The sequence below is a fragment of the Callorhinchus milii genome, unplaced genomic scaffold (assembly GCF_018977255.1).
Source record: "Callorhinchus milii isolate IMCB2004 unplaced genomic scaffold, IMCB_Cmil_1.0 Scaffold3, whole genome shotgun sequence".
NCBI lineage: Eukaryota > Metazoa > Chordata > Chondrichthyes > Chimaeriformes > Callorhinchidae > Callorhinchus > Callorhinchus milii.
In genome coordinates this window covers 67,219,649-67,244,077 of record NW_024704744.1, presented here as the reverse complement: position 1 = coordinate 67,244,077, position 24,429 = coordinate 67,219,649, and the positions used below count along the sequence as shown (strand labels likewise).

Here is a 24,429-nt window from a genome sequence, read left to right as displayed (position 1 = left end):
GATCTTGAACTTGATTTGCTGGAGGATGGGGAGCTGATAGATCTAGATAGTCTGCACTCTGTGTAGGGAGGAGCTGGGAGTCTGGCGAACAGGGCACTAACATTGTCAAGCTGGATGTGATGAAAGCAAGTTATGTTACAGAAGACATATAAGCATCCACCAGCAATACTGATCACCAGAATTCCATATGCAACAGTGACCTAAGAAAGAGATAATTGAATCATTCAATTAAGTAAGTAAAGTTTCACTCACGGTATAGCAAATGTTTAGGTCACAATGTGCTTGTTATTTCATGCAGTGAATTCCTCACCCCAGCCTGGTGCAATGCCAGCAAGCAAACTTGCAATATAGCAATGCCTACTTCAGTAGAGAAATGGAGATGGAGACGGTTATATTAAGAACAAAAAGCATGGAGTGAAAACAAAGCAATCTATTCGAGCCTGGTACTACTGTTGGAAAGTAAAATCTTCTTTTCGAGTTCCAATCAAACACAACCACTGTTTGCAACCAGAGTAGTGTTTATTAAACTCCAGGATCCGTCCAAGTTCCCGATGGGCGTGGGCAAGTAAGCACAATCAATCAATTTACTAACAGAACAATACTACCGCGTAATTCCTCCTCGTGGTCGTCTACTTCTGTCTTCTAGGTGTCAGTCTTCCATCCACGGTAGGTACTGTCCTGGGCGCGCGCCGATCTTGGTCTGGCACGGTGTCTTAAGCTTGTGTCCATCCAATCATGGTGCGGACATTAGATCACCTGGCCAAAATCATGCTGGGTTCACGTGAACATCTCATGGGGTGTACGTGCCTCAGCACACAAACACACTGTCCTTGAGACGGTCCGTTATCTCGTGTACGTGCAGGGAGTTTCAGTCCAGCTGCCCGCAACACACTTAACTTAAAAGTTAACCCATTCGCAACATCTATTATGATTCTAACATTATACAAAAAGTGTAAATTCTAACACTACAGACACCTAAAACTTACCCAAAACAACTTAAACCCACTTACCCAACTATATCCAACAAACATTTATATAAACATGCATTTATATTGTGTCTATCACATCAGAAGGATGTCCAAAAGCTCTGTACAAAGGGTTTGAACCCAAGCTGGAGGTTGGATTTGGGAGGTGAGGGAGCCAAGGGGGTTGGGGGGTGATGACTGAAGTTGTGGCCAAAGAGGAAGGGTTTGAGAAGGGCCTTGAATGAAGCAAGGGAAGGAGCAAGGTGAAAGAACTCCGCGATGGAGTCAATCGCTCTGAGACGCTACCCTACATGGAGGGTGCTATATAAGTGCAAGTTGTTGTTGCTGCTGTTGGAGTTCCAGAGAGAAGTACAGAAAGGCTGGAACCACAACAGTTGATGTTGGGGCGAGTAGATCGGGATGTGAAGCAGGCCAGTGCCTGTGAGGGAGGAAGCAGGTGAGATGGTAGGATTTTACAAGGTCACAAAAATACAATGGGGCAAGACCGTGGAGGAATTTAAAAGTGAGGATGAGGATCTTGAACTCTCTGGGATAGGGAGCCAGGTGAGGATGGGGCTGATAGGCTGATTTCAGCACTAGGCTTCATGAGCCTTTCACCTGAGAGAAAGTTCTGCACTGATATTCTGAAACCAAAGATTTGATGTTTTGTTTATTCTCCACTTGAGAAAATGACAACTAGGTGACCAACTTGTGATCAAACAAGTTATCAGGAAACTTGTGGGTCCCCATTTCTACGAAGTCCACATCCCCAACAGTATACAGAAATCATTGTGACAAATTGAATATTTGTTAATTTCAGTCTACACTCTTACATTCTCCATTGCTGTTTTAAATCAGACACTTATGTACTTTTATTATTATTATTTATTTATTATGTACTTTGTTTCTTTAAGAAGTTAATAAATGCACCATTAACTGTTTTTGTTATCAGTCTTCCATATACTATATTCACTAATCTTGAAAGGAAATAATCTAATCAGTTCTGACAAAGGTCATCGACGTGAAATGTTTACTCACTTTTCTCTCAATAGATGCTGCCTGACCTTCTGAGTGTTCCCATCAACTTCTGTTTTTATTTCAGATTTCCAGCATCTGTAGTATTGCCTTTTTTTCAAAATAATCTAATCGCTTCTAGTCCCACTTGAATCTTTCATTTTAAATGTATCTGTTTTCCTTTTGCAGGTTACTAGCCAAAAAGTCTTCCATCTATAAATCCAGATAGTCTACACATCTGTAGTATCTATTCATTTATATCTATCTAAATTAACTTTGCGTGTCAGATTGGCTCAGTTGGTAGTACTCTCGCCTGAGGTTATGGGTTCAAGCTCCACTTTGTCTAAAATGACACTCCAAAGCAGTACTGCATTTTTGCAAGTGTAATTCTTTGGATTAGGGATTAGGTATTATTCAAGTGGATATCAAAGGTCCCATGGGATTATTCAAAAAGAGGAGTTTTCCCTGGTGTCCTCACCAACAATCACCCAAATTAATCATCCATTGCTGTTTGTGGGCATTGGCTGCCACGTTCGTCCACAAAATACAATCATTCCACTATAGAAGATATCCTGTGAAGCACTTTGGCACCTTCTGCTGCGCAAGGTAGTGTACCAAATGTAAGGATTATTATTGCTGTTAACATTATTATGATACATCTATGCTCATATCAGTTATACATCTGTATGCTTCTATATTATCTATATCATCTATTGCCTCTAATCCTTCTTAGATCTGGATTTTTTTCCCAATCAAAACAAATTTAGCTCTGCAAACCTTTCCATTGTAGAACCTTGCACAACAGTCTAATTCTACATGTAAGTCTGTGTTTCTAATGGTTTGAAACTAATGGCTAGAGTGTGGGAAAAAGTGGCTGACAAATCACCTGTGTTGGTGGGGCTGAGTGAGTGAGGAATATGAAGAAGGCCAGAGTCAGTGGAGAGAAGGGAGAGGGCAGGGATTGCAGAAGCAGGATGATGGATGGCTATGGAGGGATTTGAGGGTAATGATGAGGAATTTAAAGTCAATCTGCTGGGGAAGAGTGTGGGAGAAAATGCAGGATATGGAGTTCTGGAGTTATGGGAAGAAGTGGCATCTAATCACTACCTCTATCTTTGTGCCAATCTGACAGCCTAAAGAAAAAAATGGATCCAGTTTCAGATTTGCAGGAAAATATATTGAGAGTTCTTAAACACTAAGAAACAGCTTGACATTGTAGTAATAATAATGATTGCATTTTGATATAGCGCCTTATCATATCTTCAAGATGTTTCAAAGCGCTTTGCAGAATATACTGTAAAGCGAATTGACTAGATTTTATGGGAGAAACTCAGCCAATTGCATACGCAGTGTCCCACAAATACTTGTGGATTGGGGGAGAGAATATTACCCTTGAAAAAACAATCTGCCAAACGACTAACAACTGGTTATTACTTACTGCTAGGTAAACAGGGGCATGTGGAGTAAGAAAACTTGCCTAAGATTTCACCCTGCCCAGGAATTTAACCCCAGTCCTCCCGTTTGCGAGGTGAATGCCTTAACTAATATGCGACAGGACTCCACTAAGCTGAGGACAGGGTCGATATTCAGCTTGTACAGTCAGTATTCCAGGGTGCTTAAGGCATTATACATGAGCCTGATTGTGGCTTCAAGCCCCACGCGGGGCTTGGATTCATATAGTCCAAGATGAAACTCCAACAAAACAGTGCAAGGAGTGTGTTGCGTTGTCAGAGGTGCCGTCCTTCAGAGGATACGTTAAACCGAAGTTCCACCTGCCTGTTCAGGTGGATGTTAAAGATTCCATGTCGCAATTCGAAAAAAGAAGGAAGTTTTCTCCAGGGTCCTGGTCGACAAACCCTCACATTAAAAACATTGGTCCCTCACTCTATGGCTGCTTGTGGGACATTGCTGTGCACAACTGGTTGCTGCATTATTATTACGATTATAAATATTGTGAACTCTGTAAGTTAATTCATAATGTTGATTGTAACATCATGTAATGGTTTGAGATTTATAAAGATGAGAAATGAAGGAGAGAATTATTTTCAAAAGGAAAGACTGACGTCTGAAACCAAAGAGGTGTTGGATCTTATTGATAAATAGGAGCTGAACTGGATGATCCAATTACTATGTAATAGTTCAGCCTTGCTGTAAGGGTTGATATAGCTCATGTGCTGTTGAATCTCCCAGCTCCCATATGGTCTAGCGGTTAGGATTCCTGGTTTTCACCCAGGCGGCCCGGGTTCGACTCCCGGTATGGGAATTTTTGTCTCCTAAAACTATAAACACAAATTAATATCTGGAAACAGTCACAATGTTGATAATTGACTGCTTTGGATCAAAAAATGAAGGAAAACCTCATCTCTGCACAACGGGAGGGAAATTCTTGTACTCTTCATACGCATGAATTGTCCTCTTTAAACAACAACAAGATTACATTTGTATAGCGCCTTTCACGTCAGGAGGACGTCCCAAGGCGCTGGGCAGTGTACAGCCTTTCAGACCCAAGCTGGGGTCAGGGGAGGAGAAGGGGAGTGACCGATTGCATGGTCGAAAAGGAGGGTTTTGAGGGGGGACTTGAAGGAGGCTAAGTAGGGGGCGAGGCGGAGTGACTGGGGGATGAAATTCCAGAGGTTGGGAGCAGAGTGGCTGAAGGCTCTCCCGTCAGTGGTGGGGCGGGTGGGTCGGGGGACGTGGAGCAGGCCAGAGCTGGCTGAGCAGAGGGAGTGGGCGGGTTGGTAGGGGTTTAGGAGATCGCAGAGGTAGGGTGGGGCGAGGCCATGGAGGGCTTTGTAGGTAAGGACCAGGATCTTGAACTGGATCCTCTGAAGGATAGGGAGCCAATGGAGTCGGGCGAGAATGAGGGAGATGGGGTCACGAAGTTTGGTGCGGGAGAGGACACGGGCTGCAGAGTTCCTGTTTATCTGCAGTCTGTGGAGGGAGAAGTTGGGAAGGCCGACAAGGTGGGGGTTTGTATAGTCGAGCCTGGAGGTGATGAAGGAACGTGACTGGAGTGGGTAGAATCCCTACCCATAGACCATCCCACTCCAAAAAGTTCCCATACCGGGAGTTGAACCCGGGCCGCCTGGGTGAAAACCAGGAATCCTAACCGCTAGACCATATGGGAGCTGGGAGAGTAGCTTGATACGTAACAACTTAACTGGATGTTTCACTGGTAATACTTCAGCCTTGCTCTGAAACCATAGAAATTTAAGGCACAGAAGAAGGCCATTTGGCCCTTGTGCTGTGATGGCTTTAAGAGCAATCCTTTTAATCCTTTTTAGATATTTATCCAGTTTCCTATAATGGTTGATCCAGCTGGTGTGCCATTGAGTCTCCCAGCTCCCATATGGTCTAGCGGTTAGGATTCCTGGTTTTCACCCAGGCGGCCCGGGTTCGACTCCCGGTATGGGAACATTTGTCTTTTAAAACTGTAAACCCAAATCAATATCTAGAAACAGTCATAATATTGATACTTGACTGCTTCGGATCAAAAAATGAAGGAAAAACTCATCTCTGCACGATGGGAGCGAAATCCTTGTACTTTTCATGCCTATGGTGCCTAGCCAGAACTGTCGAGTGCTTTGACACATCCTTCCAGCGTGAAAAAGGCGCTGTGTAAATGTTATGTTTCAGAAACGGAAATACAAAAATATTGCTTTTGTAGCCCACAGACGTTTCTCAAATCTGGCATCCGGCCCTTAGCAGCCGAAAGGTTGGACCGCCCTGATCTAAGAAAACTGAGATATGTAATGTCAGCAATATACATCACATCTGAATGAACAGATTGCCACCTAGTGGAGTCCATGCAATCAGTGCTGAAACATTGGGAACATTTTCTGATTCAAAAGTCCGTCACCCAACAGAACTGTAAATGTGTGCAAATTTGCTGCTGAGAAGATAGGTTAAAATAATCTGGGCAATTCAGAAATGTGAATTTAAATTGTGACCATTTAAAATTCGTAACAGAACAATTTTAATAAAAATCCAAGGAAAAACATCAAAATCTTTTCGATCCCAATTTTTGCTAGGGTGCCTTCACAAATTTAATTTACAGAGACATATGAACATGCTACTTCTTTGCAGTAAACATGCCATATCTAGTGCTCCCATTTTAGGAATTGAACAGGTGACTGGTTTCAAAGGGAACTCGCAACAATGTGTTTTGGAGAGTGCAAGAAGTGTCTGATACAATTTGGACAATTTCTACTATTGTACAATTTCTACTTGTGGAGTCCTGATAGAGCACTCACCTCACAAGTAAGAGTTTGAGTTTGGGTGTGCAATGCAAAAATGATAGGCAAGTCACCACACACCTCTGTTTACCTAATAGTGAAGTAGGAAACTCGTTGATAGTCGATTGGTGGATTGCTTTTCCGAGGGTAACAATCCCTTAAAAACAAATTTTAAATAATAATTTGGTCACTCAATTGATGACTATTGGTGGGACTCTGCTGTGCACAATTGGGGCTGATGCGTTTCGCCCACAAAATATAGTCAATTTTCTTTACAGTATATTCTGTGAAGTGCTTTGAGATGTTTCGAAGATATAAGGCACTTCGTCAAAACATCTCAAAGCATTTCACAGGATCTTACTATAAATTGTTTTTTGTTTTATCAAATGGCGAAGGTCAGGAGGCTGGGTTCGCGAGGCGCTCGTGGACATTGAGGCGCACGGGGTCGGCTGTGGGTCTTCCAGACTCAAGCTGGGGCGTCAGGAGCCCTGGGGGCCGAGGTCAAGGTCTCCCGCGGCCGGGGAGCCTGGAGCGGAATCGGAGACAGTGGCGACCAACTCAGGATCGGGGCACGAGGGGGGCGAAGTGAGGCTGGGACTCGGCGCCTCTGGCAGGACTCATGGCTCAATGTCTTAGCGGCTCAACATCCAGCGGGACCTGGGATGCGGTTGGAGCCGGCACCTGGAGGGGCTCAGTGGCGAGCGGGACCTGAAGCGAGGCTGACTCGAGGTCTGAGGACTTCCCCGGTGAGGAGTTCGACACCCGAGCGGCGACAAGACCCAGTGCGGGGCCCGAGACCGCCCGGTGCGGTGCAGCGGGATTCACGAGGGTCCCATCGCCTCGGCTGGTCCACACCAACAGCGCCCGCGCCACCATCCCGGACTCTCTGAGGGCTCAGCTAATCAACAACCGGCTGCCGCGTGACGTCGTTCCGCCCGTCTCTTCTTGAGGCCAGGACTCACTGGGAAGACATCACTGACCCCATCTCCTCACTGAGCCTCACCAGCCCAGCGGGATAACCATGGCTCGCTGAACACTCCTGTCCGCTCAGAGTCTCAGCGTGCGCACATTGGATGCCGCAATTGACCCGAGCTGCTCCCCAAGTTGTTCCCGACCCCGTCCCCTTCCCTCCACTACTCCCGCTCAACCCTCCTCTCTCTCCGCCTGCCCCGACTTCTATCCCTCCTCGACTCCCCCACTGCCTCCCTCTGCTCCTCCCTTCACATTCTCCATCGTGCCCACCGTGGCAGACGCCGTCAGCTGTCCTACAGCACCCACCCTGACTGCCCATTCCCCCGCTTTCGCCGCAAGGCCCACTGGCCCTCACCCACATGAGCGAACCTTTTCTCCCTCACCCCCATCCCTATCCAACCCGTCTGCCCATCCCCTCACCCCCTCATTTCCACGACTAACTGTCCCCTCCGCATCGGTTTGCATAATGTCCGCTCATTAACAAACAAGTCCCTCACAATCCATGACCTCCCTGTCGAGGAAAATATGGACATCCTCACCCTCACTGAAATCTAGGTCACCCCAGGTGACACCTTCCCACCAGCTGAGGACACATCTCCAGGTTAAACCTTTCATCAAACACCGTGGCCTAATCGCCGTGGTGGTGGTGTAGCTCTCATCTCCCGGTCCCCCCTCGGCCTTTCCGCTTACTCCCTCAATAGTCTCGCCCCACCCTACCTCTGAGACCTCTTAAACCCCTACCAACCTGTCCGCTCCCTCCGCTCAGCCGGCTCCAGTCTGCTCCATGTCCCCTGTCCTACCTGCCCCACCATTGTCCGGAGAGCCTTCAGCCACTCTGCCCCCAACCTCTGGAACTCCATCCCCCAATCACTCTGCCTCGCCCCCTCCTTAGCCTCGTTAAAGTCCTGTCTCAAAACCCTCCTCTTCGACCATGCCATTGGTCACCCCCCCACCGACCCCAGCTCGGGTCTGAAATGCTGTACTGTCCAGCGTCTTAGGATGTCCTCCTGACGTGAAAGGCGCTATACAAATGTAATCTTGTTGTTGTTTATGTATTTAAATGCAAACTGACAGATGGAATGTTAAAGATCCTATGGCACTATTCGAGAAGAGATGGCATTTTATCCTAGTTTTGTAGACTGATAACCCCCAAATAACATTGGACATTCTTGCTGTTTGTGCAACACTGCTCTGCACAAATTGGCTGCCGCGTTTGCCTACTCTAAGCCATGATAAGCACTTTGAGACATCTCCTGACAGGAAAGGTGCAAATATATTATTATATCAAATGGAAATGTCTCTTGGTGTTCTGGCCAATAGTGATCCAGATAAAACTGGCCATTTATTTCTGAGTTGGTTTGTGGGACATTAATGTGGGCAGATGGGTTGCTGCATTTCCCAACAAACGCACAGTCACTGCACTTTACAATAAATCCTGTGAAGCACTTTACGACATCCTCCTGACACAAATGCCCTGATAATTACAAGTAATATTATACTTGAACGGAGGCTCTCTTGATTGGCTCCCATCAGCACCTCCTCACCTCAGGTGCTGACAGCATCACCGTCCATGGTTGCACACTCCACCTTGCTAAGCCAGTCCGGATCCTTGGGGTCTTGTTTGACCCTCAACTATACTTTCTACCCCACATTTGTGCCATGACTCGCTCTGCCTTCCCCCACCTCCACAACATCGCCCGGCTCCGACACCGTCTCACACCGCAGGCCACTGAAACCCTCAATATCCGCCCTCATTACAGCGAGGCTTAACTATGCAAACTCCTTGCTTGTTGACCTCAACTCCTCTCACCACAGGCTGCAGATCATCCAGAACTCTGCAGCCCGTGTCCTCTCCCGCACCGGGCTCCGTGACCCTATCACCTCCATCCTCGCCCGACTCCACTGGCTTCCTATCACACAGAGGATACAGATCAAGATCCTAGTCCTCACCTTCAGAGCCCTCCATGGCCTCGCTGTCCCCCACCTCTCCGACCTCCTAACCCCCTACCACCCTGTTCCCTCCCTCCGCTCAGTGGGCTTCACGTCCCGCGCCCGCCCGCCCGCCCCACTGCCCCGACCCTCTGGAACTCCATCCCACAGTCCCTCCCCCTCGGCCCCTCCCTCGCCACCTTCAAGACCCATCTCAAGACCCTCCTCTTTGGCCGTGCTTTCCATCTCCCTGCATCCCCCCCCCCCACCCTGACTCCCAGTCTGGCGCCTTGGGACGGCGTCCCACCGCTACACAGGCGCTGTAATGTTGTTGTTGTTGTTCGCCATTTTGTTTCCGGGTCGCAAACCTTGTCACAACCGGGGACGACCGCGCAGGCGCTCTCTGAGCCAAATCGCCGACCAATCATACCAGAAGCAGTCGCGCGTGCGCGGTGCCGGCACCCTTCGACCCCCCCCTCCCCCCCCCCGCGAGCGCGGTGCGCGTGCGTGGTGCGCGGCCGCGGGTTAGTCGGTCAGGGGATGGGCGCGAGACTTGGCCGTTTGTCTTCGGTTCCAGAAGCTCGAGTCGCGAGGAGCGGCCGCGTCATCAGGGCCGCCTGTCGGTTAGTAATGGCGGTCTGAGCCCAACTGCCGCCAGCGCTCACCGCTCCAGGTGAGGCACCGAGCGCCGAGCAGCCCTGGCCCTGCCCGGCCCGGCCCGGCCGGACACTCGCATCGGCTGAGAGACACCCGAGGCCACCGCCCCGCACAGCGAGCGGCGGCGAAACAGAATGGTTCACGGCGCAGTGGGCCGGGTGACAGGGGGCCGGGTGTCAGGGGGCCGGGTGTCAGGGGGCCGGGTGACAGGGGGCCGGGTGTCAGGGGGCCGGGTGTCAGGGGGCCGGGTGTCAGGGGGCCGGGTGACAGAGAAAGCGGACCGCGGGGCAGGGGGGCCGCGGGCGGCTCTGGTAACATCGGCGGCACCGAACAGAACAAGCGGCCATGTAGCGGGATGGGTCTGGAGGGGGCAAGTCAGAGTGGGCCACCCACTGCAGGGGGAGGTACATAGCCAGTACAGGGGGAGGGAGATAGCCGGTACAACAACAACAACAACAAGATTCCATTTATAGAGCGCCTTTCAGGTCGGGAGGACGTCCCAAGGCGCTGTACAGTTGGGTCAGGACCCGAGCAGGGGAGACATGGTCAGGGTGAGGGGAGGGAAGGGAGGCGGCGAGGAGGGGGTAGAGAGTCGAGAGGGGAGCTGAAGGCTCGGTCAAAGAGAAAGGTCTTGAGACCGGCCTTGAAGGAGGAGAGGGAGGAGGCGGCGAAGGCACTGGGGGATGGAGTTCCAGAGCCTCGGGGCTGAGAGGCTGAAGGCCCGACCACTGATGGTAGGGCGGTTGGGGCGGGGGACGTGGAGCAGACCGGAGCCAGAGGAACGGAGGGTACGGGCAGGTAAGTAGGGGGATAGTAGGTCAGAGAGGTAGGAGGGAGCAAGGCCGTGAATGGCCTTGTAGGTGAGGATGAGGATCTTGAAATCAATCCTCTGGGGGATGGGAAGCCAGTGGAGGCGAGCGAGGGTGGGAGTGATGTGGTCCCGAAGCCTGGTGCAGGACAGTACACGAGCTGCAGAGTTCTGAATGACCTGCAGCTTGTGGAGGGAGGTGGCGGGAAGGCCGGCGAGGAGAGAGTTCCCATAGTCCAGCCTTGAGGTGATAAAGGCGTGAACCAGGGTTTCAGCAGCGTGAGGGGTGAGGTAGTGCCGTAGTCTGGCGATGTTCCGGAGGTGATGGAAGGCGGTGCCCGTTGTGGTGCGGATATGAGGGAGAAAGGACAGCTCAGGGCCGAACAGAACCCCGAGGTTCCTGATGGCTTTGAGAGGTGGAGAGTGCAGCCTTGGATGCTGATGGTGTCGGCGCCTGAGGTGCGGAGGCGCTGACGTGAGCCAATCAGGAGGGCCTCGGTTTTGCGCACGTTGAGCTGAAGAAAGTTGTCTCTCGTCCAGGACTCGATGTCGGACAGGCAGGCTGTCAGGACATCGGTGGTCGTGGAGTTGAGGGTAGAGGAGGAAAGGTAGAGTTGGGTGTCATCCGCATACATGTGGAAGTTAACTCCATGTCTGCGGATGATGTCACCGAGGGGGAGCATATAGAGGGTGAAGAGGAGGGGACCGAGGACAGAGCCTTGAGGGACACCGCACGAGACAGTGCGGGGGCCGGAGGAAAAACCATTTGTGGAGACAAAGTGAAGACGTTGGGAGAGGTACGACCTAAACCACTCAAGGACAGGGCCTTGAAGGTTGAGGTGGGAGGACAAGCGGTGGAGTAGGATAGCGTGGTCGACCGTATCGAATGCTGCCGATAGGTCGAGGAGGACGAGGAGGCAGAGGGAGCCCTGGTCACAGATGGTCAGGATGTCATTGGTGACCTTGACCAGGGCAGTTTCTGTGCTATGGGCAGCACGGAAACCCGACTGAAGGGGTTCAAATAGTGAATGGTTGGAGAGGAAAGAGCGCAGCTGGGAGGCGACAATTCTTTCCAGGACCTTGGACAGGAAGGGGAGGTTGGAGATGGGCCGGTAGCTTGATAGCTGCGACGCATCAAGGGAGGGTTTTTTTAAGGTGGGAGTGATGGTGGCAGTTTTTAAGGGAATGGGAATAGAGCCAGAGGAGAGGGACAGGTTGACGATGTCTGTGATATGTGGGGCAAGGAGGTGGAGCTGGGAGATAAGGAGTGGAGTGGGGATGGGGTCAAGGGAGCAGGTGGTAGGTTTAAGGGATAGGATGAGTTTGGTGACAGAGGGTGGGGAAACGGGTACGAAGGTGTGTAGGGGAGGATGGGTAGGAGTCGGAGTGTGGGAGGGAAAGGGTGGGTGGTGGGTGGATGTTGGAGGGGAAGTGACCGCGGAGCGAATTCCCTTGATCTTGGATTCAAGGAAATCCAGCATCTCCTCGCAGTGAAGGTTGGAGGAGATGACCTGCGCGGGGTGGCGGGGGGGACGGAGGAGTTGGGATGTGGTAGAGAACAGTAGCCTGGGGTTGTCCTTCGCCTCCAGGATTATCCTGGAGTAGAAGGACGATTTGGCCGAGGCTAGAGTGGAGCGGTAGATTTTGAGGAGGTCCAGCCAGATTTGTCTGTGGACCGTTAGGCCAGATTTGATCCAGGTGCGTTCAGCGGCCCGCACCTGGCTCTTCAGTGAGTGGAGGTGGGTGGTGAACCAGGGGGAGGAGCGAGCGTACAGTACAGGTGGGAGGTAGATAGCCGGTACAGAGGGGAGGGAGATAGCCAGTACAGTGGGGGGGAGATAGCCAGTACAGTGGGGAGGGAGATAGCCGGTACAGAGGGGAGGGAGATAGCCAGTACAGTGGGGAGGGAGATAGCCAGTACAGTGGGGAGGGAGATAGCCAGTACAGTGGGGAGGGAGATAGCCAGTATGGGGGGGGGGAGATAGCCAGTACAGTGGGGAGGGAGATAGCCAGTACAGGGGGGGGGAGATAGCCAGTACAGGGGGGAGGGAGATAGCCAGTACAGTGGGAGGGAGATAGCCAGTACAGTGGGAGGGAGATAGCCAGTACAGGGGGGGGGGAGGGGAGGGAGATAGCCAGTACAGGGGGAGGGAGATAGCCAGTACAGGGGGAGGGAGATAGCCAGTACAGGGGGGAGGGAGATAGCCAGTACAGGGGGAGGGAGATAGCCAGTACAGGGGGAGGGAGATAGCCAGTACAAGGGGGGAGGGAGATAGCCAGTACAGGGGGAGGGAGATAGCCAGTACAGGGGGAGGGAGATAGCCAGTACAGGGGGAGGGAGATAGCCAGTACAGGGGGAGGGAGATAGCCAGTACAGGGGGAGGGAGATAGCCAGTACAGTGGGGGGGAGATAGCCAGTACAAGGGGGAGGGAGATAGCCAGTACAGGGGGAGGGAGATAGCCAGTACAAGGGGGAGGGAGATAGCCAGTACAGGGGGGAGGTAGATAGCCGGTACAGAGGGGAGGGAGATAGCCAGTACAGGGGGAGGGAGATAGCCAGTACAGGGGGAGGGAGATAGCCAGTACAGGGGGAGGGAGATAGCCGGTACAGGGGAGGGAGATAGCCAGTACAGGGGGGGGGGGAGATAGCCAGTACAGGGGGGTGGGGGGGGAGAGGAGATAGCCAGTATGGGGGGAGGGAGGTAGCCAGTACAGGTGGAGGGAGATAGCTCGTACAGGGGGAGGAGGTAGATAGCCAGTATGGGGGGAGGGAGTTTGCCAGTAGGTGGAGGGAGATAGCCAGTACAGGGGGGGGGGGGGTGGGGGGGAGATAGCCAGTATGGGGGGAGGGAGATAGCCAGTATGGGGGGAGGGAGATAGCCAGTATGGGGGGAGGGAGATGGCCAGTACAGGGGGGAGGGAGATAGCCAGTACATGGGGGGGGGGGGGGGAAGATAGCCAGTAGGTGGAGGGAGATAGCCAGTATGGGGGGAGGGAGATAGCCAGTACAGGGGAGGGGGGGGGGAGATAGCCAGTATGGGGGGAGGGAGATAGCCAGTATGGGGGGAGGGAGATAGCCAGTAGGTGGAGGGAGATAGCCAGTACAGGGAAGGGGGGGGGGGGAGATAGCCAGTAGGTGGAGGAGATAGCTAGTATGGCAGAGAGGTAGATAGCTTGTATAGGGGTGAGGTAGTTTTTATAGGGTACATCAGGGAGAGAGTAGCTTGGAGTGTGGCATATTCTGGCAGCATTGTGTCAGAATCAGCATTGTGTCATTCTTTCAGGAGGGAGGAAAGGTGTATGGGAGGGACTGAAGTTGCCAACTCCCAGATAGCAGCAAAAGACTCACGAGGTACTCCCAGCACAGCCATTAAGGGTATGCACAAGGCCATTATTGTTCAGAAGTCTTGATGCATACTTCAACCTCCTGAGGTTTTCTTCAATTTAATGTAACAGTGGGCAATAAAGACAAACTTTTTTTTAGGACAAAAGGCAGCTTCTCTAGTTGTAGGCCTCTCTGATTATACCCTTCGCAACCGTCAACTCATACAGAACTGCAGCTTTGATTCAGCTTCATACAAGGTCACATACTCCCATCAGCTGTCTGTGTTGAACTTCTCTAGCTCTGTCTCACAACATATTAATTTCAAGATTAGAATTCACATCCCTCGTCTCCATCTGTGGTTGGGTCTTCAGCCTTTCTATCCCCACCCTCTGGAACTCCATCCCGGAGCCCATCTGCCCTGCACCTTTCCATACCTCCTTCCAGGTCTGTCTCAAAATAATAAAAATAATAATCCTTGCATTTGATATTGTGCCTCATCACGTCTCAAATCGCTTCACAACTATATTCTTATGCTTTGACTGTGCCTTTGGTCATCTCCCCCCCACGTAGTTCGCCACTCCTCTTGATTCCAACCTCCAGCTCGGGTGCAAACCGTCAACTGTCCCAATGTAAAAGGCGCTATATAAATGCAATTTGTTGTTGCAGCTGGAAATGTTTGTATTTCAAATGTATACAATTTGCAACAGATTATAATTGATGTTAAACCTCTAAAATGTGCCATGGTACACTACTAGTTGGCAAATGTTTCCAAAGATTTTAATGGTATGTCTTGTCTCCCAACCATTGTACCATATTATTCATATAAAGTTTATTGCCTGAATGCAAGCCTTGATCACAATTGTGAAGTTTGATGTCTTTTTTTTCTGTATTGCAGGAGCTATACAAAATAAAGGAAGATGGTAAGCAATCAAGTTGTACTGGAGTCAAAGGCAGCCCCTAAAACCCTGTTGGATGAGATGCACAAACTTCGCATTTTGTGCTACTTCTGTGATGTAACTGTGCAGATAGAACACCAGGGAAGCAAAGAGGAATTTGTCGCCCACAAAGCTGTGTTAGCTGCAGCCAGCAGTTACTTTAAGGAGCTTTTCCTTAATGAAATGGTGAACACTAAGATTACTATTGTTACTTTACGTGACATATATACAGCAGACTTTGCCTCTTTTCTGGATTTTGTTTACACTGCAAAAGTGGAGGTTGAGGCTGAACGGGTACAAAGATTACAGGAGATTGCTGAGAAATTGAAATGCAGGGAACTAGTAGAAGTCTGTAGTCAGGTAAAATCACAAATACTTGAGTCAGCTCTGATGGACTTGGGCAACTTGGCGGAATCCCATGGAACAGAAGGAATGAAAGGAACAAAACAGGATGGCGACACTGTTCCAGGTTCTTTTCAGAACACAGGAATTGTTTCAGGAGAACACAATCACAAAATCTCTGGCCAGATTATTTCAGATGAAGAGAAAGTTTATGAGGCATCTTTTAAAGAGCCAGCGACTACCAGAACTAAGGGATGGGAAAAGTCAGAAAAGGAAAAGAAATTAGCAAAACCTTTAAATATAAAGACTAAACGTGCCAGTGGAAGGCAAGTTGGGCGCAAAGTCTTTTTAGAGATTCCCAAAAAGAAATATACACGTAGGCTTCGAGAACAAGCAAAGGTTGATGAAGATTTGAAGGAGGAATCTGGAAAGCTGTCCTCTACAGAAGATAAAAAACAAGAAGCCAAAGATCAAGTCAAGAAAGACAGTGAAAAGCCAGATGAAGATGAGACTATGGAGGAGGAAGATGAAGATGAGAGTGACGATAGTGGTTTTAAATTGGTTGAAGACACTAAAAAGACCCCGGATGAGAATGAAAAGAAGAAACGAGTCAGAAATTTTCAGTGTGATAAATGTCAGAAAGGTTTCCAATATGAAAAGAGCTTCTTAAAACATATAGAAAAGAGCCATGGTATTATACCTGAAATTATTTACTGCTGCGAGATCTGCAACCAGACATTTGCTAATCGTTGCAATCTAAAAAGCCACCAAATGCATGTTCATAGTGAAGAGCTTCGTTTCCCATGTACGCTCTGTGGTAAAAGGTTTAAGAGGAAAAAGTATGTGAAGCGGCATAATCTTAAGGTTCATGAGGGTGGAGAGCGTCATTTATGCTTGCAGTGTGGTAAAGGACTAAGTTCCAAAACTGCCTTGAGGGTCCATGAAAGGATACACACCGGCGACAAACCCTATGAGTGCACTGAATGCCATGCCAAGTTTTCTCAGCCATCTGCACTGAAGGTGCATTTGAGGTACTAAAGTACAGTAAACAATTGTATTATCTTAGTTTGTGTAAAAACCATATATTCAATACTATACAGTTCTTATTAATCTTTCTCACTGTAGTATAATCCGACTTGTTTTGAATTACAGTATGAGTAGAACACACTATTTATCCATATGTCTATTCCAAATTGGATATTGTGCTTATGTTTGAAGTACATGCAAGATTTCTAGAACTACTTTGATACACCCCCCCTCCACCATTTTAAAAACATATAAGTAAAAATGCAAGGATTTTATACACTTTCTTTGAAAGATACTCAATAAAGCTTTGTAAATATTTAAGTGAGTAAATGTAACATTTTGTCTTCTGAGTAACCCCAAGTAAAAGTTGTGCAGGTTTTATCTGGATTTTGAATTAACTGATCTTAGCTGAGGTGCCACTGACGATACACAATAGTTCTCAGCATCCCTGTATAAAATTGCCAGTGTTTCTACTTATTGGCACTATTTAGTGACCAAGTAATGGAAAGTGCACCAAATGAGAACAAAATTATGTTTGCCTATTCACCTCTCCATAATTGAATTGCTATTGAATCTTTACAGAATAGCATCTGCTGTGAGGTATTGTGAGATGCCAATTGCATGGGGAATTATGAGTCCAGGCCTTTCGGAGAGATCAACAGAGAATTTCAAGAGGAAAAAATGAGACTAGTTTAAAAATTTACATTGACGCAGAATCTGTGGTTGCAGAGTAATATGCTCCTTATCAAAAGAGCTGTGCTTTCTGTTTGGACACATACATTTAACAGATCTGATTTTACGTAAATAGTAGTAACAATTTGTCGCAAATTGGGAGAGATTTCCTCCATCTTTATCACCATGTGGGCACACATTTGTACATTTGATTTCTGCATTTCCTAGGCAATATCAGTTGCCTGAAACTATGCAACGTTGTAGTTGTAGTTTTAAGAGACTCTTTTAAAAGTCTTTTAAGAATTAGCTACAACTATACAGTAGTTGCTGACTGTCCAAGGTTTAAGAGGCAACTTCAAACTACTGTCTAGTATACAATGCTAATGCAGAATGAGAAATCTTATTGTAACTGATCCTGTAATGTAATATATAATAATCTTTGCATTTGATATAGCCCCTTATCACGTCTTTGAAACATCTCAAAGAGGTCCACTGTAAAGTGTAATGACTGAGTTTTGTGGGAAAATGTGTGTGTGAGAGAGAGAAACACACACATCAAGGGAGTCACATACAATAACAACGTACATAGACAGAGAGAGAATGTAATAATAATAATCCTTGCATTTGATATAGTGCCTTATCACATCTTCCAAGACTTCTCAGAGGCCTTCACAGGATATACTGTGAAGTGTAGTGACAGTGTGTTTTGTGGCGAAATGCAGCAGCCATTTGGGCACAGCAACGTCACACAAACAGTCGTGGATTGAGAGACGGAGAGAGACTGAGAGATGCACACATAGATGGAGAACTAAGAGAGAGAGACAGAGACGCATACACACACTGAGAGACTGAGTGAGAGTCTGAGATAATTGTGTAATGTTATTTCTGGTTACTATAAATATTATCAATGCTTTTTTCTCTCAAGAATTCATACTGGCGAAAAGCCATTTGCCTGTGATCAATGTGGCGCCAGATTCACGCAGAATCATATGCTGATATACCATAAGAGATCTCACACAGGTAAAAAAAGGTTTTATTTTCCTCTGATGTTTTGTGTAAAGTAGTTGTTTCACATGGCACAGATCATGGAGTTAAAATCTCAATAATTGTAATTGTTAACTCATTTGCCATATTATTGGCTGCAGAGGAGTTTCAGCTCAGTAAATGACCATGAGAGTATACTTGAACTGTTGATGAAAAAATTATTGCAAAAAATTGGTAGGATAAAGGGGTGAAAAGGGATTATAGAGAAGAATTTAGGAACATCTTTCCTGCTACCATATATGTCAAAAGAGCTGCTTCCATAACTATTTAAACAAGAACCAATCCTTCATAGATTATTGGACAGACTAGAATATTCCTGTGTATTATCATACGTTGTGGTGTCTGATCATATGTAAATTAATGAACACATTCATACCTAGCTCTTGAGATATTTTGCTGGCTTGTAGTATTCACATGTTTTTCTGTGTAATGTTTACAAACTTAGTGATCTCCTTTAGAGTTCTGATGATTGTTCTCCGTTTTTTCTTTTTTCGAAGATAGAATATCATGAAGGAGTTTGGCGGCAATGCAGTAATTCATTTTTTTAAATTAATTATTCAGGTGAAAGACCCTTTATGTGTGAAACATGTGGCAAGAGCTTTGCTTCAAAAGAGTACTTGAAGCATCACAACAGAATCCACACCGGATCAAAGCCATTTGTGTGTGAGATCTGCTATCGAGCCTTTGCACAAAGAAATTCCCTTCACCAACACATTAAGGTTCACACAGGTGTGATATACTCATTTGAAACGTTTGAATGGTTTTCCTAGAGTAGAGGGATTAAGGGAATGGAGATTAATCAAGATTTTGATAGGATAAATAGAGAGAATATTTCTATTAACAAAACACAAAATACTTCAGATGCTGGAAATCTGAAACAAAAACAGAGAGAGCTGAGAAAACTCAGCAGGTCAGGGAGCATCTATGGAGAAAGGAAAGTGAGTCAACGTTTTGGGTCCATGACCCTCCGTTCTGTTCTGATAAAGGGTCGAAACGTTGACTCACTTTCCTTTCTCCATAGATGCTGCCTGACCTGCTGAGTTTTCCCAGCTCTCTCTGTTTTTTGTTTCAGAATATTTCTATTGATCACTCAGTAATCAGAGAGCATAAATAACTGTTGAAACTGCCTGCACAGTGGAATTTCCAAGAGAATATTAAAGGGTTTGGTGAAAAAGCAGGAGAATAGATAAAGAGGAAGGTGCGGTGTGGAGAGGTAGAAACAGCAGGAATGATGGGGGTAGGGCAAATGACCTGTATTTCAAACTTAAGAAATGAGAGATCAAGACATCTGAGAAGCTTGTAGAAAAACTACTAACCTCAGAAGAGATTGGAGTTGTTGATGTTAAGCCATCATTTAATGGTTTTGATTTGAATTCTATTCACCAAGTAAATATTTAAATCATTCTGAGTTGGGGGATATTCATGGGAGACCTCACATGTTAGGGGATATGAAATCTTTTATTATTTAAAATGTGGAGGAAAATACAGCCTTCTATGTTGGGGTATCGTAACTATTTTTNCCTCAAATATACAGTCAATTCACTTTACAGTATATTCTGTCAAGCGCTTTGAGACGGCTAGAAGACGTGAAAAGCGCTATATCAAAAGCAAGGATTATTATTATTACTTTTTGCTCTGAGTCAGAGAAACGAAATGCTGCTTCTTAATATTTTGTCTTTTTCAGGTGAGCGTCCCTATTGCTGTGACCAGTGTGGCAAACAGTTCACCCAACTGAATGCTTTGCAGCGTCATCATCGCATACACACAGGAGAGAAACCATTCATGTGCAGTGCGTGTGGGAGGACCTTCACTGATAAATCTACGCTCAGGCGGCATGCTTCGGTGAGGACTGCTTCAATTGATAGTTCAGTTCTTTTTGTCTGCTCCACAAATAGAAATAGTTAAAAAGAGAAAACACAGGGTACTCCGATATTATGTGGGCTTCCAGTGCAGTTTTGGCTTCTGGAGTGGGCCAACCAAGTTCCTGCATTAAAAAATGGGTAGTTTTCAGATTGTCGGGATGTTGCTGATGTCATTTCCTGAACATGTGTACTATCCAGTTGACCATATTCCTGTATATCGCCATTGCTGAGCTTTTCCAAGCTGGATACCTTATCTTTAAAATAAGTTTAAAGATCAGCTTTGAGCTTGATTCAAAACTACAACCCAGCAGTCTGGTCCAGGAGCAAGCAAACCCCCGCAGGTATCTTCAGGCAAGAATTGCTTGCTTCAGACAAATAATTATTTTCTAATATTTTCTTGTGATTCTAGAGGTTGAACATCAATTGTGCCATTCTATTCAAATCTATTCAACTGTTGCTAATTCTTTGTCTTTTCAAATTACAAATACAGGTTCATGACAAGAATGCACCATGGCAGTCTTTCCTTATCACTCTGGATGAGAATGCTAAGAAAAACCATGCTCGAAGAATGGACTTCTATGCTATTGTTGATTGTGAGCCAATTCCTCCTTCAGAAGCGCAAGAACAATCAGCATCTTGTACAGAAATAATTGGTGATCAACATGCAGCTACTCTCCATGGGAATATCCCTGGTACACATGAGCAGAATGCATCAGGTACTTCTGACTGGAGGCCAGCTGGTCTGCCTTCAGTCACCATGGTGACTCAGGCAGCCTCTATGGTAGCCACTCTGAACGAGCTCGCTGTACTTCATGCCCCAACAAATTCAGTGCAGACTCACTTGCACATCTTGGCTAATGTGGAACAGCTCAATTCAGCAAGCACACAAGCCCTAGTTCTTGACAATAACACCGGTGCTTTAACAGTGGACAAAAATGAGACCCCTAACACAAGCAGTGTGACTACTATTTCTGTTCCTGCATGTCTAGGTATGACAGGTAACATCAACAACATGTTACCGCATGCAGCAGAAGTGGAGCAGGTACAGAGTGGAACACCTGTCACCATATCAACATTAACTTCACAATTAACTGTTATGCAGAGCAATAATCTGCCAGCATTGCAGAGCACTGTAAATGGAGTGGCCGATATTCAGACTATTCAAATGTGATCTGGTATTAATCTGCTGTATTGCTTCCACCCCTGAGCTCAGGTGAATTAATTTAAAATATTAATCTAGTTTTTGGTAGCGAGAAAGGAATAAATCATCTGCTACATTTATGGTCTTTTGGTTCTCTATGAAAGATTTACAATTATTCACTGGGTTGCAGCAGTGCTATTGTAAATTGGAAAATCAACAGAACTTTTTAAACTTATTTTAAAGTCAAGAAGGTGCATTATAATTTCTTTTTCTAAGTAGAATCATTTTGCTAGAGTTTCTAAATATCTGTGAAATGGATTTGATGCAGAAAGTGTTGCCTTTTAAAGTAAATATCAAGGTTTGACTATTGGATTTTGAAGCATTAGAAGATTTTAAAAAATATATAATGGGACTTAAAGCCCTTCAGAATGGATCATGTATTGCGAAGTTTGTGATTATGCTGTAGCAAGACGATGAAAGCAATCCTTTCAAAAATTGACAGTGACGTTATACACAACTTCATTTCTCCCTAAACGCATACAGCATGCATATTTTAATTGCCCCTCAATTATTGTTACCAGCTGGTATCTAATTTCCTCTTGGAATTGTTGCCACATTCTGCCTCCATAACCTCCCTAGGAAATTTATTCAAATATTCACCACTCTGTATAAACTAAATTAATTTGAAATGTCGCTTCACTTTCTCTAAGTTCTATCCAAGTCTAACCTTTGTTATAAGATCAGTCTATCTATATCTTCTACAATCTTCAGTACTTCAATAAGATCTCCCCTGAACCTTTTGTTTTTNAGCATTCCCAGTTTATGTAGTTTCTCCTTATAACAGGTGTCTAATTCAAGCCATCAATCCAGTTGCCTTTTGCTGCATTCCCACCAATGGCAAGATATCCCTACTCTAATACTTTGACCAAAATTATGCAATACACTAGGATAGGCTGGATTAATGTTCTGTACAAATTAAACTAAGGCTTGTGCTTTGTCCCTTTAGTTTCTACTTCGCTCAGTTATATAAACCCACTATCTCCTCTCAAAAATGCAAAATTTTTTATTTATCAGGTTTGAAAATTGCCTCGGAAAAGATATTAGAAACCACCAGAATTTAAATCTGCAATCCCAAAGATTGGCGTCCTTTTCAATATATTTGAAAAATGACTTTTTGGTCATTCTTCACCCATCTTTAACTATCCTGTCATCACTGGGTGGTTTTAAAAATAAACCTACTTCTGCCTGTGAACTGACTCTTTTGTGAGAGTACAATATTAGAGAGACATGAAAAAATTATATATTTCAAGAACCTTGCATTATGACTTAAAATTTGAAAGAACTTGGCTGACTTCTACCTTTATTAGCTGTTGCTCTTCTCTCTCCCAAATCATTAATTATAAAGCAAGGTTAATCTTTCAATTTGGGGTGGAGGCTAGGGATGTTGCCTTGTGTAAGTTTATTTATTTTGAGCCAATTATGGTGAATCAGTCACAGCAGTTATAGAGAAATCCCAGTCTCAGATTACCCTACTCTATTAACCAAATAAAGCTAGTGGAGTGGAAAATGCTCCCAAAGAATATGTGGCCAAAAAACTTCATATTGAAATGATGGGAATTAAGGTACTGTGAAGAAACCAAATGTTCATTCCAGTATTACATTCAGTGAGTCCAAAAATACTTACAAAACATGTTCTTTTTAGACTCATTAGCAGCATTTTAATAAACCCATCTATTTGATAATCACTTCTGGAATCAATTTGAGAACAGGGTCATCTCTTTGAGCATTTTTTCACTGTACCCAAATGTGATCAATTTTCTGAAATTGGATATGTTTAAAAGTATCTTGAACTGTTCAGGTACCCTAACAATTCAGGTAAAATTTCTGTTAAAATTTAACAGATTTTGTAGACCGATTTTGCTTTCAAATCGGTCTAGCAATGCCAAAAGTTGTGCTGGGAGTTGATGGTCTATTTCTTTGTATAAATCATTTGGATTACCTATCTCCAGTAAATAAACCTCCCACTGTTTACAGTTCATATATGCCCTGTTTCTGATATTAGCAAATAGCCCTATCATTATTTAATGTAAAAAGCAGCTCTCTTTTTATTTTGAACATTTTCTTCCAACCTGCTTGCCACCATTTCTTAGATGCCAAGAGAATATTGATATCAAAGCAGGTTATTATAGCTGCTTCACCAACCATTCAGCTTTATATTGTTCATACCTCTGCACGTCTCCATATAATAACTAAATAATTGTGGTTTTACAGCTAAAAAATAATCCTTGCATTTGATATAGCACCCTATCAAGTCATTGTTGTCTTAATGCATTTTACAAATTATACTGTAAAGTGTAGTGACTGTATTTTGTGAGCGAAATAAAGATTTCTTGAAATTAGACGATAATATAGTAAATAATCTGCCGTCTAATTGATAAAGTTTGCCAAACCTTTAAAAGTTCAATAGTCAAACTTTCCAACTAGGTGGTTCTATAGAAATGTCTTATTTATTCATTATACCTTAGTACCTTAAACGTGTTGCAAAATTGTGTGCATTTTTATCATGTTATTTGGAATGGAGCAGTCAAGTAGTGTTAATATGGTAATGGAATATCAGTATTGAAGGCCATACTGTTTGAACACGTTTTTCCTTCAGGAACAGGTTTTAAATTCAATCTGATCAGGTGGAGCCAGGGGCTTGGCTGCATCAAATGCAATGGGTTTGAGTCTCAATATACTCAGTGGAATTGAGCCTTAGAAAAAAAATACAATTGACACAATTGGCATTTAAAATGACTCACCTGGTAATTTAGCTCCATAATATCTACAAAACTGTGCACTAGCACTAGCTACTGTATGAAATATATTGGATTATCAAGTCAGTTTTATTTTCTTAAGCACCTGTTGAAATTACTGTGGAAAGTAAAGATATAAATTGATGTAATGGTTTTATTTGTATATTGTGCGTTTTTTTCTCTTGTCAGCATTTTGTTTGAATACTGGTATTTGGAAAACTTAAAATGTCAAGCTCCTTCCCTGCAGTGTTTCTTGTTGAATTTGAAATTGATATTTTTTACTAGAACAAGCACTTCCAACAAAATGTAACACAACACATTTACAGTTATAAAGTGCCTTTCATGTCGGGAGACTGTCCCAAAGCGCTTGACAATTCTGGGTGGTACTAGAGCTGAGAGAGGGGAAAGATGATCGAAAGCATGGTCAAAGAGGTACATTTTGAAATGCACTTAATTAGAAGGGAGGGAATGGAAGGAACAAAAATTTTCAAGTAAGAAGATTAGCTAATTTTTCTTTGCTGCTATCCAACCTTAGCAATCATATCCTAATTGTAGTGTAGATTGATGAGTTAGTCAGCATCACAAAGGTCATATCTGCAATTCCCCTCGCATCACCTTTCTTATCTCAGCACAGCTGTTTGGGAAGGGAGGAATGTGTCCCGAAGAGAGGGAGTCAATTGTGTCAGTGCAAGGACTGTGAAATCTCC

At 45.5% G+C, this 24,429-nt stretch overlaps 1 protein-coding gene and 3 non-coding genes across 8 annotated transcripts; 3 read left to right on the top strand and 1 right to left on the bottom strand.

Moving 5' to 3' along the window:
• Nucleotides 1–4,170: 4,170 nt before the first annotated feature.
• trnae-uuc lies at nucleotides 4,171–4,242 on the top strand. The gene has a single exon. It is a non-coding gene; the product is annotated as a tRNA-Glu (tRNA).
• A 792-nt stretch (nucleotides 4,243–5,034) lies between these two features.
• Nucleotides 5,035–5,106, bottom strand: trnae-uuc. Its single transcript has one exon. It is a non-coding gene; the product is annotated as a tRNA-Glu (tRNA).
• A 216-nt stretch (nucleotides 5,107–5,322) lies between these two features.
• On the top strand, nucleotides 5,323–5,394 carry trnae-uuc. Its single transcript has one exon. It is a non-coding gene; the product is annotated as a tRNA-Glu (tRNA).
• A 4,228-nt stretch (nucleotides 5,395–9,622) lies between these two features.
• Nucleotides 9,623–22,952, top strand: LOC103179296 (GDNF-inducible zinc finger protein 1). Of its 5 annotated transcripts, XM_042332810.1 has the most exons (7): nucleotides 13,267–13,282; nucleotides 13,706–14,349; nucleotides 14,801–16,213; nucleotides 17,806–17,900; nucleotides 18,486–18,653; nucleotides 19,609–19,766; nucleotides 20,277–22,952. In XM_042332810.1, the coding sequence occupies exons 3-7, from the start codon at nucleotides 14,823–14,825 to the stop codon at nucleotides 20,955–20,957; spliced, it is 2,493 nt and encodes an 830-aa protein (XP_042188744.1). In that variant the 5' UTR covers nucleotides 13,267–13,282; nucleotides 13,706–14,349; nucleotides 14,801–14,822; the 3' UTR covers nucleotides 20,958–22,952. The 5 variants fall into 5 exon arrangements, with proteins under 5 accessions (XP_042188745.1, XP_042188743.1, XP_007892699.2 ...); XM_042332811.1 differs by lacking the exons at nucleotides 13,267–13,282; nucleotides 13,706–14,349 and adding an exon at nucleotides 9,623–9,738; XM_042332809.1 differs by lacking the exons at nucleotides 13,267–13,282; nucleotides 13,706–14,349 and adding an exon at nucleotides 9,623–9,788.
• Nucleotides 22,953–24,429: the final 1,477 nt, after the last annotated feature.